General features: G+C 37.3%; 1 protein-coding gene across 14 annotated transcripts in view; it reads left to right on the top strand.

The window, feature by feature from the left end:
• UBR2 (ubiquitin protein ligase E3 component n-recognin 2) overlaps window positions 1-13367 on the top strand; it is a 143571-nt gene that overhangs the window by 89192 nt on the left and 41012 nt on the right. For 13 of the 14 annotated variants that reach the window (XR_011471874.1, XR_011471873.1, XR_011471872.1 and 10 more), the window contains 11 exons: window positions 1252-1313; window positions 1965-2075; window positions 2740-2805; window positions 3536-3658; window positions 3788-3851; window positions 4819-4943; window positions 7255-7307; window positions 8952-9054; window positions 9805-9853; window positions 10261-10415; window positions 11381-11483. Coding sequence is in view for 10 of the 14 variants with exons in the window: in XM_070418581.1 (XP_070274682.1) it covers window positions 1252-1313; window positions 1965-2075; window positions 2740-2805; window positions 3536-3658; window positions 3788-3851; window positions 4819-4943; window positions 7255-7307; window positions 8952-9054; window positions 9805-9853; window positions 10261-10415; window positions 11381-11483 (1014 nt within the window). In the remaining 4 variants the exon portion in view is untranslated. Of the gene's footprint in view, window positions 1-1251; window positions 1314-1964; window positions 2076-2739; window positions 2806-3535; window positions 3659-3787; window positions 3852-4818; window positions 4944-7254; window positions 7308-8951; window positions 9055-9804; window positions 9854-10260; window positions 10416-11380; window positions 11484-13367 lie in introns of those variants that run through there. The other variant, XM_070418588.1, reaches the window with a different exon arrangement.

Here is a 13367-nt window from a genome sequence, read left to right as displayed (position 1 = left end):
ACAACATGCAGTGGAGGCCAGGAGCCTGAGTGATCAACAGAGAGGGGCGCCTGCTTGAAGCCTTCAGGGTGTGGCTGGTGGTAGACCTCCAGCAGGCGCGCGCGCGTGCGCGCGCACACACACACACACACACACACACACACAGACACACCGCCTACTCTGAGCTTCCAATGTGGTTGGGAGCAGACCACCAGTGAACACACACACCCGGCAACTGCTCGGAGCCTATGTGGCGGGGCTGGGGGCAGGCCTCCAGCAGACACACACACACACACACACACACACACACACACACACACACACACGAGGACGGCTGCACCGAGCCTCTGCTGCCAGACTGTGTCCATCAGTAGGACATCCACTGAGGGCTCCCAGACTGAGGGGCAGGCTTGGCTGAGGGAACCCCATCCCCCAGTGCACGAATTTCGTGCACCGGGCCTCTAGTCTATAATAATAAAAGCATAATTGCTAATTAGACCAGATGTCCTTCTGGACGTCCTTCCTTCCAGACAAAGCCATTGTAGGCAGGGGCTGAGCAGCAGAGGCCCATGGCTGCCGCAGGGGCTGAGGCAGAGGCGGCTGCGGTGGTGGCGGGCGGGGGCGAGAGTGGGGTAAGGCTCTTGCACGAATTTCGTGCATCGGGCCTCTATTGATAAAATTGTAAAAAGCATTCTCTGTTTATACAACATAAACAGGACAATTAATTCTTAGTTAACAGAATTATCTAAGGTTGAGCTACAAATGAGCCCTTTGCATTTAGGAAATAAAGAGCTTTGATCCTAAACTGGAAGTTCTGGAGAACTTAATTCTGAGGTTAGCATCAATACAGTGAATCCAAGGGCCAGTTTCTCTGTTCAGTTTCTAGAAGGATCTTGCACTACAATACTTTAAATGGGAAGAAACTCCATTACCAAGTGAAATATGACTGTTAACGTTGGCAAACATATATAAGTTACTTTGATAGTTATATGTCTGCTCTTGCTATGTTTCTATGCCTAACATTTACTTAGAAAATGTCATCATTGTATGTTGGTACATGTAATTAAGGCTAGTTCCAAGTGTGCCTTTGATGCAGAGGTTCGTGAGAGTAAGGCTTTATTTATTAGTGTAATTCATTCTATATCATAATTTGTAGCATGATAGGTTCTCAAAGAGAAAAGAAGTTACCTAAAGGGAGTGATTATTTAGGGGTTTTTTTCTCCTAAAGAGTTTCATTTAAAAAAATACATTTTTGTTTGTTCTTCCATGTAGGTTTGCATGTGTTATTAAGCAAAAGTGAAGTGGCATATAAATTTCCAGAGCTCCTACCTCTAGTAAGTAGTACTAACTTTAAAAGTAAATGCCTATTTATTATGCTTCGTGTATTTGAAATCATTTTGAAACAAAGTTTATTAGTCAAGGTTCTCCAGAGAAACAGAATCAATAAAGAGAGAAAAAGAAGAGTGTGTGTATGCGTGCTCACGTGTTTATGTATGGAGAGAGGAAGAGACAGAGAATGATTTATTGTAAGGAATTGGCTCATGCAGTTATGAGGTCTGGCAAGTCTGAAATATGGCTGCAGGGCAGTTTGACAGGCCAGGCCAGATTCCCAACTTTGATATTGCAGTCTGAGCCCAAAGGCAGTCTGGAAGCAGAATTTCTTCATGTTTGGGGGGACCTCAGTCTTTTATCTTAAAACCTTCAGCTAATCGGATGAGGCCCACCCCCTGTTATGAAGAATAATCTGCTTTATTCAAAGACTACTGACTTAAATATTAATCACATCTACAAAATAGCTTCAGATAAACATCTAGACTGGTCTTAAAAAACTGGGTACCATGGCCTAGCCAAGCTGACATAAAATTAACCATCACACAAACGTACTTTGAAAGAATTTTAACTTGTGTTTTATTTAAAACTTCAATCTCTATCAAACAGTATTCTTCAGCGTTGAGACCTTTGTGTTTTTGTTTTTGTATATACAGAGTGAACTTAGCCCACCCATGTTGATAGAACACCCTCTTAGATGTCTTGTTTTATGTGCCCAAGTACATGCAGGAATGTGGAGAAGAAATGGGTTCTCTCTAGTAAACCAGGTAAGTGTCTTAATTCTATGGAGATTTTTCAATTCATTCCTTGGCTTCTGTGAAGGATGTAATTTTCAGTGTACTTAGTCATTAAAAGTTGTACCTATATTAAAATTATTTGAGAAGATAAATATGTTAAACCAAAAAAGTTTTTAAAACTTTTATCTGTACTTTGTCAAGAAACAATATTAAGGTAGGAATGCACTTTTCTTGATTCTTTACTTGCAATCATTTTTAGGACAAAATTAGATATTTAAAAAAATAAAAATTCAGATTTTATCTACTTAAATTAAATTAGGTTTAAAGATAAAATTTCTGTTAGTATAACTCCAAAATTGAGGTTTTAATGGTTTTAATTTTTAAACCTCACCAAGGCTTGATATAGGTTGGCCGCCCCCCCCCCCCCCCGCCATTTTTCTTAGCTATGAACCTTATAGAAATAACTTTGTTGAGAAATTCAGAAAGTTGGATCCAAAATGTGAACCATGGAGTGACCACTGTAATATGGAAATTTTTAATTCATTAATCTTTATTAAGAGTATTGTTGCAGAAACCACATTGTGTGCGCATGCACACTTGCCCAAAACCCATTTGCTCTTTCGGAATGTGGGGAGAGGATGGAGCTGCACAAACGAAAACCTATTTACCCAATATAATCAATTTTTTTTTTTAGATTTATTACTACCATAATGTGAAATGCAGGCGTGAAATGTTTGACAAGGATATAATAATGCTTCAGGTAATGAATTAAAAGCATTACACTTAAAGGTATGAGGAGTATTTTTTTTGTTGTTAATTCCATAGAACCCAAACACTTATAGTCACTCCCAGATCTATAACTCTAGCCTAGCCCCATCTACTAAACTCCAAACTTATATGATTAATGGGCTATAGAACATTTCCATCGAGATTTTGGACACGTTTCAGATTTAACATGAACATATTCAAAATATAACTCTGACTTCCTCTATACCTTCTTCATCTCTTGGGTTTTCTACCTTGGTGAAATGTTCAACTATCATATAATTGTTAAAGTAAGAAACCTGAAAGCTATCCTTGCTTCGTTTTTCTCTGGCTAAAAACCCAATCCCTTAAATTGATTTCCAAGAACTGTGATACTTAACTATGTTAAAACTCCCTGAATTTGCCATGAGGGAACCCTGAAATAAAACTTTAGAATTGAATCCAGAGGGATACAATTAATTCAAAGCATTAAGAGAACATAAAATCCACATTATTCTGATGTATGGATTTAGGGGTTTGTTTTGTTTTGTTTTACTAGCTTAGATTCCTGCTCACACTTAAAGCTACCACAAGTAGGGAATGGGGTTAAATGGGTTTCCATCTTTTATTGGGATTGGTAAACAAGTAAGCAGCTTTCTCTTGTACAAACCAAAATATTTTTCACTAATTGTTTAATAGGGCTTTTGACCTTCCTCTTTTTCTTCATCTAAAAAAAAAAAAAAAAGACAGGTGTCTCCATGATGGATCCAAATCATTTCCTGATGATAATGCTCAGTCGCTTTGAACTTTATCAGATTTTCAGTACTCCAGACTATGGAAAAAGACTTAGTTCTGAAATTACCCATAAGGTAAGAGTATGTTTCATGAGACCACAACACATCATTAAAGAAACAGCTTTCTTTTTTATGTTAATCATTGAAATAATACAGTATCTTTATTCTTATCTCTGAACTTTATTCCCCCACCACTTGTTACAGGATGTAGTCCAGCAAAACAATACTCTAATAGAAGAAATGCTGTACCTCATTATAATGCTGGTTGGTAAGTTTGAATTGTTTTGAGACATTTGTAAATGATATTGGCTATTGTGGTAGCATATAGTTCAGAGTTTCTAAACCATGTTTCTTGTGTTTGAGTAGTTACTCAGTTTTAGGGGAAGGAGATTTTTCTCCCCTCTGATTACTGTAATGGTGAGAATAACAACACTGTTGCTTCGGGAAAAAGAGAGTACAACTGCTGAAGCAGAATACAGTGAAAGATTCTTAGTGTTGGGGAGGGGGAAGCAGGAGAATTTAGCTAGCCAGAATAGGATAGTTAGGAGCTATTTACTGTTACTTTATATCTTAGCTATATTTCCCTCCATGGTTTGTGGTGCAAAAGTGACCTATTGACTTCAGACATAACAGTTCCAAGTTAACAGATACCTATAGCTAGTCGATGCAGATATCTTATTGCCTATATTTTCAGTCCTGTTGCCTCCATCTTTGCTATTCTTTTATTCTTTACCTTCTTCTACCTCCCCTGTTATTTCAGACTCTATACAGTCTATATCGCAGAGACTCCTGGCAACTGTCAGGAGGAGATACCAGTGAAGGAGGTATTAGAAGATGATTTCTCATTTGCCACTAGATAGGACACAGAGGAAGGCTCTCCTTCCCTGCTACCGTGTGGCAGGTGGCATGAAAGCAGTTCCCTAGACTACTGGTACAACTATTGCTGTACCAAGTCTTTACTATATCTAATCCCGTCCTACCTTCTGATTCTGTTCTTTCAAAATTGCAACCAAAGTTCTTGCCACTGTCTAAAACCTTCACTCACCAGTTGTTCCTGAGACTCAGAAGTACAATTGGGAGCTCCTCTCCCCTAACTCGTTGCTAGGCCAGTCATTGCTTTTCCATTGTACAGAAAGAAAAATATATTGAGTTGTGTGAATTATAAGTATATGTCACATAAGTATTGTATTTATGTTAAATGTGTGTGTATGAGTATACTTTTTCATTGTTAACAGGAGAGAGATTTAGTCCTGGAGTTGGACAGGTAAACGCTACAGATGAAATTAAGCGAGAGATTATCCATCAGTTGAGCATCAAACCTATGGCTCATAGTGAATTGGTAAAGTCTTTACCTGAAGATGTAAGTACCTACATTTTTAAAAAGAAAATTATAACAGTCTTTTCCTACCCATCAGTCTTAGTATTTATAGATTTACTTGTATATACCTTTTCCACAATTCGAGGACATGTATAACTCGAATCACTCTTACTAGAAATAATCAGAAAAAGAGAATACTAGGGACTGGGAGTGGAAAGCAGCATAGGAATAGAATATTTTACAGTGAAGCTTTGAAAGAGGTAAGTAGCTGAATAAAAGTAAATCTAGTCCTTGGAAATGAATTTTTGTATATTATACAAAAATGATATCCATTAGAGGGAGGTTATTATAGGATCTTTAGTACAAAGTTGACACAGATAGAGTATTTTGAAGAAGGGAGTGAGAAAAACCTACTCAGCTGTGTTGAGTAAACTAACATTTTCCAGAACCTTTTCCTTCTGAAGATTCCTTAGTGAACCATTTCTCTTTCTAGTGAATGTAAAATGGTAATTCACATGGGCTTTCATAGGTTAATTATAATGATTTTCCCTCCCAGGATCGTAAGTGCTAAGCCACCTATTTTTCAGCCATGGGCTTTTTAGAAACCCCAAACTTAAAGTTGGGAAAGGACTTAATTTTCATTGAGTCTTTTCAAAATGTTTTTCCAAATTTTAAATATAGATAGAAACTTTGAACTCTAGTTTCATTCTAGGATTTAAACCTGTACTGCTGCATAGAAATCCTTCCTTTAAACTTTGCATTATGAAAACTTCTGAAGATCTGTAAAAATAGAAAACATAAAGAACCCATCACTGGCTTCAACAGATGGCCAGTCTTGTTTTATCTTTACCCCAACCCCTCGTCCCTACACCCCACTGGATTATTTTGTAGAGATTTACCATTTCATCTATTAATAGAACTGTACATACCTAAACCAGTGGTTTTTAACCAGGGACGATTTTGACCCCAAGGGGACCTTTGGTACTCAGGCAGGGTGTGTGTTGCTACAGGCATCCAGTGAGCATAGGCCAGGGATACTGCTTAACATTGTACAATATACAGGATATGTGCGTGCACACGTGTGAGCGCGCACATACACACACACACACACACACACACAACAAAGAATAAGCTGGTCCAAAGGTCAGAGTACCAATGTTGAGAAACTGATCTAAAAGAGAAGGGCTTTTAAAAAAATCTGTCTATATGTCATTAACACACCTGAAAGAAAACAACAATAATTATTTTTTAATATCCCTAAATATCGAGGTAAGATAAGATTTTATTGTTCTTTAGCCCTGGCCAGTGATGCTCTGTTGGTTGAGCATTGCTTATGCACTGAAAGGTTGCCGGTTCTATTCCTGGTCGGGGCACGTAGATACCCGGGTTGCTGGCGTGATCCCTGGTAGGGGGCATGCAGCAATTGATGTTATGTTTTTCTCTCTCCCTTCTTCTCTCTAAAAATCAATAAAAAATTTTATTGAGCCCTGGCTGGTTTGGCTCAATGGATAGAGCGTCAGCCTGCGGACTGAAGGGTCCCAGGTTCGATTCCGGTCAAGAGTACATGTCCGGGTTGCAGGCTTGATCCCCAGGGGGGGGGGGGGGCGTGCAGGAGGTAGCCAATCAATGATTCTCTCATCATTGATGTTTCTATCTATCCCTTCCTCTCTGAAATCAATAAAGATAGATCTTTTAAAAAATTTTTATTGATCTTAAAAAGAAAATTAGTTGTACTTTTTAATGCAAGAAATGAATCCTGAGTTACTAGATAAAGCAATTAATTTCACTTAGACTTTAGAATGAGTAATAAAATTTAAAACAGCATTTTAAAAGTGAATATGCCTTGCAACTATTCTTACCAAACAAATTTAACCAGAAAATTCTTTATTCACAGTATTCTTAGTAACATCTTACCATGAATGGGATATGATTTAGGAAATGTTGTTTTACTGAACATAGATAAGAAATTAGTATAGCCCTAACCGGTTTGGCTCAGCGGATAGAACGTCGGCCTGCGGACTCAAGGGTCCCAGATTCGATTCCAGTCAAGGGCATGTACCTTGGTTGCGGGCACATCCCCAGTAGGGAGTGTGCAGGAAGCAGCTGATCAATGTTTCTCTCTCATCGATGTTTCTAACTCTCTATCCCTCTCCCTTCCTCTCTGTAAAAAATCAATAAAATATATTTTTTAAAAAAGAAATTAGTATAACTACTTCACAAAACATTACAGTATTGTACATAAATTTTATTTAAATATTGTGTGTACTTTGTTTTCATTTAATTCCTTTTGAAAGCTGTCACCTTGATTCCCTATGGTAATGACTTCTTTTTCATTTGTTTCTTATACCGTTAGGAGAACAAGGAGACTGGCATGGAGAGTGTCATTGAAGCAGTTGCCCATTTCAAGTGAGTTTACTTTATATTTTTTCTCATTCATTTTTTTTATACGTTCATTTTTTTTAGAGTGCTTCATTTGTTGGAACTGAGAATGATATTGTTGCCTTCAGAGAGTAACATTTCCAAATACATAATTCACAACTCTATTTCTCACTGACTTTTTATTATCTAGCCCTGTTGTGCTCAGCAACTTAAAGTAGCATTATGAAGATTTTCATTGTATTCAGAATAGGTGTTCACTGCTTTAGATAATTAAAATTAACCTGAGCAGGTGATGTAAATAAATGCATTAAGCTTCCTTAAAATTGCTTTCATTGTTCCATTTGAGTGTGCCACCTAAGCTGTGGAATGGCCTCTGAGTGCTGCCATCTCTAGTGTCCAGTGTGTGGCCCAATCAGTAAACTAGTTTATCCCCTTAAGGTTGTGGAGGCAGTGTCTTAATCCTGCTTTTTCCTTGTTCCCCATCCCAATGGCAGTGTCTTTATTTTTGTCAATTATGAAGACAAGACACACTTTAAGAAAAAATATAAAATACATATATAGAAAATAATTCTTTAAATCCTAAAATTGTACCTACTTTTTTCTACTGGTATTGCAGACATCTTTACATGTCAAAATATAGAAGTTAACATCACTTTTAATGGTGTTCTATTGTTTGGAGATGTCATTATGTGTGTAACCTATTCCCTGTTAGACTTTGAATTGTTGCCACTGCACCACCATCAAATTCACTTGTCCAGTTAGGATAAACTCATTGTGGATATGCTAGATAAAACGGATGCATGTAAAGCATGGAATGTAGATTGCCAATTTCACCCACAGAAAGGAGTACCAGCCCTAGCTGGTTTGGCTCAGTGGGTAGAGCATCAGCCTGGGGACTGAAGGGTCCTGGGTTCGATTCCGGTCAAGGGCACATGCCTGGGTTGCAGGCTCGATCCCCAGTAGGGGGCATGCAGGAGGCAGCCAATCCATGATTCTCTCTCATCATTGATGTTTCTGTCTCTGTCTCCCTCTCCCTTCCTCTCTGAAATCAATAAAGATATATATTTTTAAAAAGGTAAGGAGTACCAGCTTAACACTCACCAGCAATATATGAGAGTTCTGGTTTTTGTTGTTATGTTGTTGTTGTTGTTTTAATATATTTTTATTGATTTCAGAGAGGAAGGGAGAGGAAGAGAGAGAGATAGAAACATCATTGATAAAAGAGAATCGTTGATTGGCTGCCTCCTGGGGATTGAGCCTGCAACCGGGCATGTGCTCTTGACTAGGCTCAAACCTGGGACCTCCTGGTTCATAGTTCGACACTCAACCACTGAGCCAAACCGGCTAGGGCCGTGGTCGGCAAACTGTGGCTCGCGAGCCGCATGCGGCTTTTTGGCCCCTTGAGTGTGGCTCTTCCTAAGCCTTAGGAGTACCCTAATTAAGTTAATAACAGTGTACCTCCTATATAGTTTAAGTTTAAAAAATTTGGCTCTCAAAAGAAATTTCAATCGTTGTACTGTTGATATTTGGCTCTGTTGACTAATGAGTTTGCCGACCACTGGGCAAGGGCAATAGTTCTGATTTTTTATTCTGTTATCTAAGACTATCTCATGAATTAGTCATTAGTATGACTTCAGTAATAATATTTTAAGGACCTTTTTTTCCCCCTAGGAAACCTGGATTAACAGGAAGAGGCATGTATGAACTGAAACCAGAATGTGCCAAAGAGTTCAACTTATATTTCTATCATTTTTCAAGGGCAGAGCAGTCCAAGGTAATTGGAAAAATTAAAAGTGTACTGGGGAAGGGTTGAGTTGGGTTGGGTTTTCCTATTGTTTCAGTCTAAGCAAAATGTACTGCTTTCACAGATTAAAAAGGGATACATTTTTATTGTAGGAAAGTTGGAAAATATAAAAAGATACAAACAAGAAAATACAGGTTATTTATAACACCACCTAACATTTTGGGTTTCCCCGCCCCCAGTGTTTTGTGATAGATATATAAGATCTATATGATTATATACATATCCACACCCATATAACTGTATTTTATTGGCTTTTGAAGACAAATTGTCAACCTGTATTATAATCAGCTTCTTTTATACGCATTTCAGAATTGCTACAACTTAGCATTGCGCCTTTCCAGAGTGAGTTAGGAATTTTCCTAATTATTCTTAGCTAGTTAAATTTTGCCTTTTAGCAGTCTACTCTTAAAATACTTTTTCAAGAAATGGCGTTAAATAAAACTTAAACATGAAGTTTTTGTTTGGTTTTTGATGCATGTCATAGCATTCAAACCTAAATAGTTTTTGGTTGTACATGTTTCTCCTCCATTGTAAAGCAAAACAGAACCCATTGCGGGAGTGGGGGGATTAGCCTTGATATATCAATGGTGGGATTGAAAAACTAAAGATAAAAATCTTCTAAAGTCAGAAGACAATATGACAAAGATTATGTCAGTAGTTTTGGATATCAGGCTGTTTTGTGTTACTAATTCCCTGTCCAAATTACTTTTCTTTTATTAGGCAGAGGAAGCTCAACGGAAATTAAAAAGACAAAATAGGGAAGATACAGGTATTTTTAATTTTTCCAAAAATCTCATGTCAGTTTCTTAGTTATTAAAATAGTTTTCTGTTGACATTGATGTTTATCCTGGTGAAATGGGAGATCTAACTATAAGCTTCCCTAGTGAACATTCACAGGACTAATATAATAATATAGAAATCATCTGTACTGAGTCATCTCTTGCTTAATGGTTTTATCTCAGGTTTTAAGAAATTTCTAGGGAAAAGAAAGGCTTTCCTTTGTACTGCTATTTATGAAGCTGTTTTTAGGCATTTGACTGTCCTTAAGGTAAAATATAGCTTTAAGATGCATGTTAATGAATAATTCTTTGAGTGAAGACTATCAAAAGTATCTAATAAAGAGATAGTTTTTTAAGCATGTTCTACAAAAGAAACCAATAATAACTTTATTTTCAGCACTTCCACCTCCAGTTTTGCCTCCATTCTGCCCTCTGTTTGCAAGCCTGGTTAACATTTTGCAGTCAGATGTCATGTTGTACATCATAAGAACAATACTGCACTGGGCTGTAGAACATAATGGATATGCCTGGTCTGAGTCCATGTTGCAAAGGGTAGGTTTGAAGACATTTATTATTTATATCTTTTGTAGTAAAAGCCAAAATACGTTTGTCAGTATCTGTACACAGAAAATTTAGGACAAATGTAGTGTTAGTTACCTTAATTTAAAATATATTGTTACTGCTTTTGTGTCTGCCAATAAAATACAAGCCTGACAGTTTTTTTTAGACCACATAGTTGTGATTATCTTGGTCCTGTTGGCCAATCTGCCTCTCATTAACTGGTCCTAATATAGTGTTTGCTGCCTGTCATTCAGGCTAACCTAGTTTTAGCACATCTGACAACCACAAGAGCCCTATGTCTGAGGACAGGTACAAAGACACCACACACATATCTGCTTCAAAAATTGGAAAGCACAGTAAGAGCAATAAAAATACTCGGTAAGAGCAAAAAAAAGGTAGAGTCAGTGTAGTAACATGTTTTCTTAGAAGTCTGGTAATTAATTTTTTGAGATATACTAAAGAACTCTGAATATCTTTATAAATTGTATGGTATTAGAGATAAAAGTATGTATCTTTCTGAGATGATTAAGATTTTTAGATACAGAAATTAAACTAGGTAGTATTGTAGACTAGATAATTACATGGTAGATGTTTGCAGCTATAATCATTTGGCCATTGATTCTTAGAAGATTTTTTAAGACTGTAGGGAAAGAATAAAACCAAAAATTATATCTTATTCGAGTTGCTGGTCACATATGGAAATAATTTTAACTTACCCTAAGCATTTGCAATTGAATTTTCTTCTTAGCTGAAATAGAAATTGTTCCCTTGCTTTATTACAAAATGAACCGTAAAGTTTGAATTTAATAAAAATTAATACTTCGAATTGTTTTTTATTGCACTTAATCGTTGATAGTTTGATTTTTCTTTTTTTCAATAGTAAATTCTTTTTTGTTATTTCTGATAAAAATATGCACTTTTGTTTTACTAAAAGTTACAAAACCTATTTATTTGAGGTGTTACATTTAATTGGAATGGCACTACAAGAAGAAAAACAGCATTTGGAGAATGTCATGGAGGAGCATGTAGTAACATTTACCTTTGCTCAGAAGATATCAAGTATGTATACACTTTTTACTAAACTAACTCAAAATAGCAGTGATTTTAAATATGTAAGATAGCCTTTTATTTGATCTTATAGGAAATCCAAATTTGAATATATATTTGAGGCTTATATATAATATTCATTTATTTAGTAAAGGTACTGTATCAGATCCTGATATATTTTTTATAAAAATATTTAGGCTCTATATATACTTAAAATATATGAATTTTCATTCATAAACAGGAAAACTAAATGAGTGTAGCACATACATTTTAAACTCTTAAGATATACTTTTAAAAACAAAGTATGCTATCAGGACTTCACTCTAAATTGTTGATGTTATTTTATAAAAATATATTGAAGATAATAAAGTTAGTTTTACAGGATTAGATTATTTTATATAAAGTAATGTGACTTTTTAAAAGGCCAAGGAGGTTTTTTTAGCTTTTTATTCAAAATATCAAACATAGTTACATTGAAAGAGTTGTAAACATTCATATACCTACCACCTGGATTCAGTATATTTGCTTTTACATTTGCACACTTTTTTGAACCATTTATTTCAGACATCATACCATTTTACCTCTAAAGAGAAGCTTTTTCTTTCACCAGGTGGGGGAAGTTTTCTGTCATTATTTCTTCAAATAGGTTTTCAATATCTTGCTCTCTCACATCTTCTGGTACCCCTATAATTCTGATGTTGGTACGTTTGAAGCTGTCCCAGAGGCTCCTTACACTATCTTCGTATTTTCGGGTTCTTTTTTCATTTTGCCTTTCTGGTTGGGTGTTTTTTGCTTCTTCGCATTTCAAGTCTTTGACTTGATTCTTGCGTTCCTCTGGTCTGCTGTTGGGTGTCTGTATAATATTCTTTATTTCAGTCCGTGGATGCTTAATTTCTAGTTGGTTCTTTATCACAGCATCGAGGGTCTCATTAGATTTCTTGTAGATCTCAATAAGTTTATCGGCGGCTTCTAGACAGTTCTTGAGCGACCTTAAAAGTGTGGTTCTGAACTCAATATCCTCCCTTAATAGTTTTGTCCTGTTTCTTTGTCTCCACATTTTGTACGCTTTCTTGGTGCACCCCCTAGTGGTCTTTGTGCACATTCTTGTTGTAGTTAAACCTTGATTGTTGTAGTTAATACTAGAGGGATTTGACCTCCAGGCCGACTGGCTGTGAGAATCAGCTGTGTCTGCCTTGGGCAAACTTCTGTCCTCTGGAGAGGTGCTAATCTAGCCTTTGCCTGAGGCTATCCGGTAAATGGCTCTGCGCAGAGTTTGGGCGGGGCGGGTCGCACGGGATCAACAGGGTGGGTGGAGGGAGCAGTTATGGCTGCTCTCAGTCCCGTTCCCAGAGGCTCTGCTTCTCAGAACCCCAGCAACCGCTGCAAACCTCGGAGAGAAAGCTGCCCTCACGTTCTGAGGGATGCCAGACAGTCCCGCTTCTCCCGCCTGAGTCTGAGTCCCTAGAGACTCGCCTGGATCTGGAGCTCAGAATCTGAGACTCTCTCCCGATTGAAAACAACAACCGCGCCCTCAGCCACCAGCCGCTCCTCGCGTGCACCTCCGCACCTTTGTATTTTCCACACTGCGCCTCCTCTGAGCCTCGGTATGCTGTTGTCTTTCCTTCTAGTTGAAGAATTTCCCCTCAGCCAGCCTTCCTGTGGTTCTGGGTGATGTCCGTTCTGTCTTTTAGTTGTATTTTTGAAGTGGTTGTTCGAGGCAGCAAACTCGGTGTTTACTTATGCCGCCATCTTGGTTTTTTTGCTTTTTCTTTATAATTTTCAGAATAAGCAGTTGGTCTGATAATTACCTGCAGGGATGGCAATTGTGACTCTTTTTGCTTAGGGTCGTCTTTGTTTTCATCTTACTTGTGGGTTGTTCTTTATTCAGTGTTTTAT

The sequence above is a fragment of the Myotis yumanensis genome, unplaced genomic scaffold (assembly GCF_028538775.1).
Source record: "Myotis yumanensis isolate MYYU_CA2020_CCGP unplaced genomic scaffold, mMyoYum1.0.hap1 SCAF_6, whole genome shotgun sequence".
Lineage (NCBI taxonomy): Eukaryota > Metazoa > Chordata > Mammalia > Chiroptera > Vespertilionidae > Myotis > Myotis yumanensis.
This window is presented reverse-complemented; position numbering and strand designations above follow the sequence as displayed.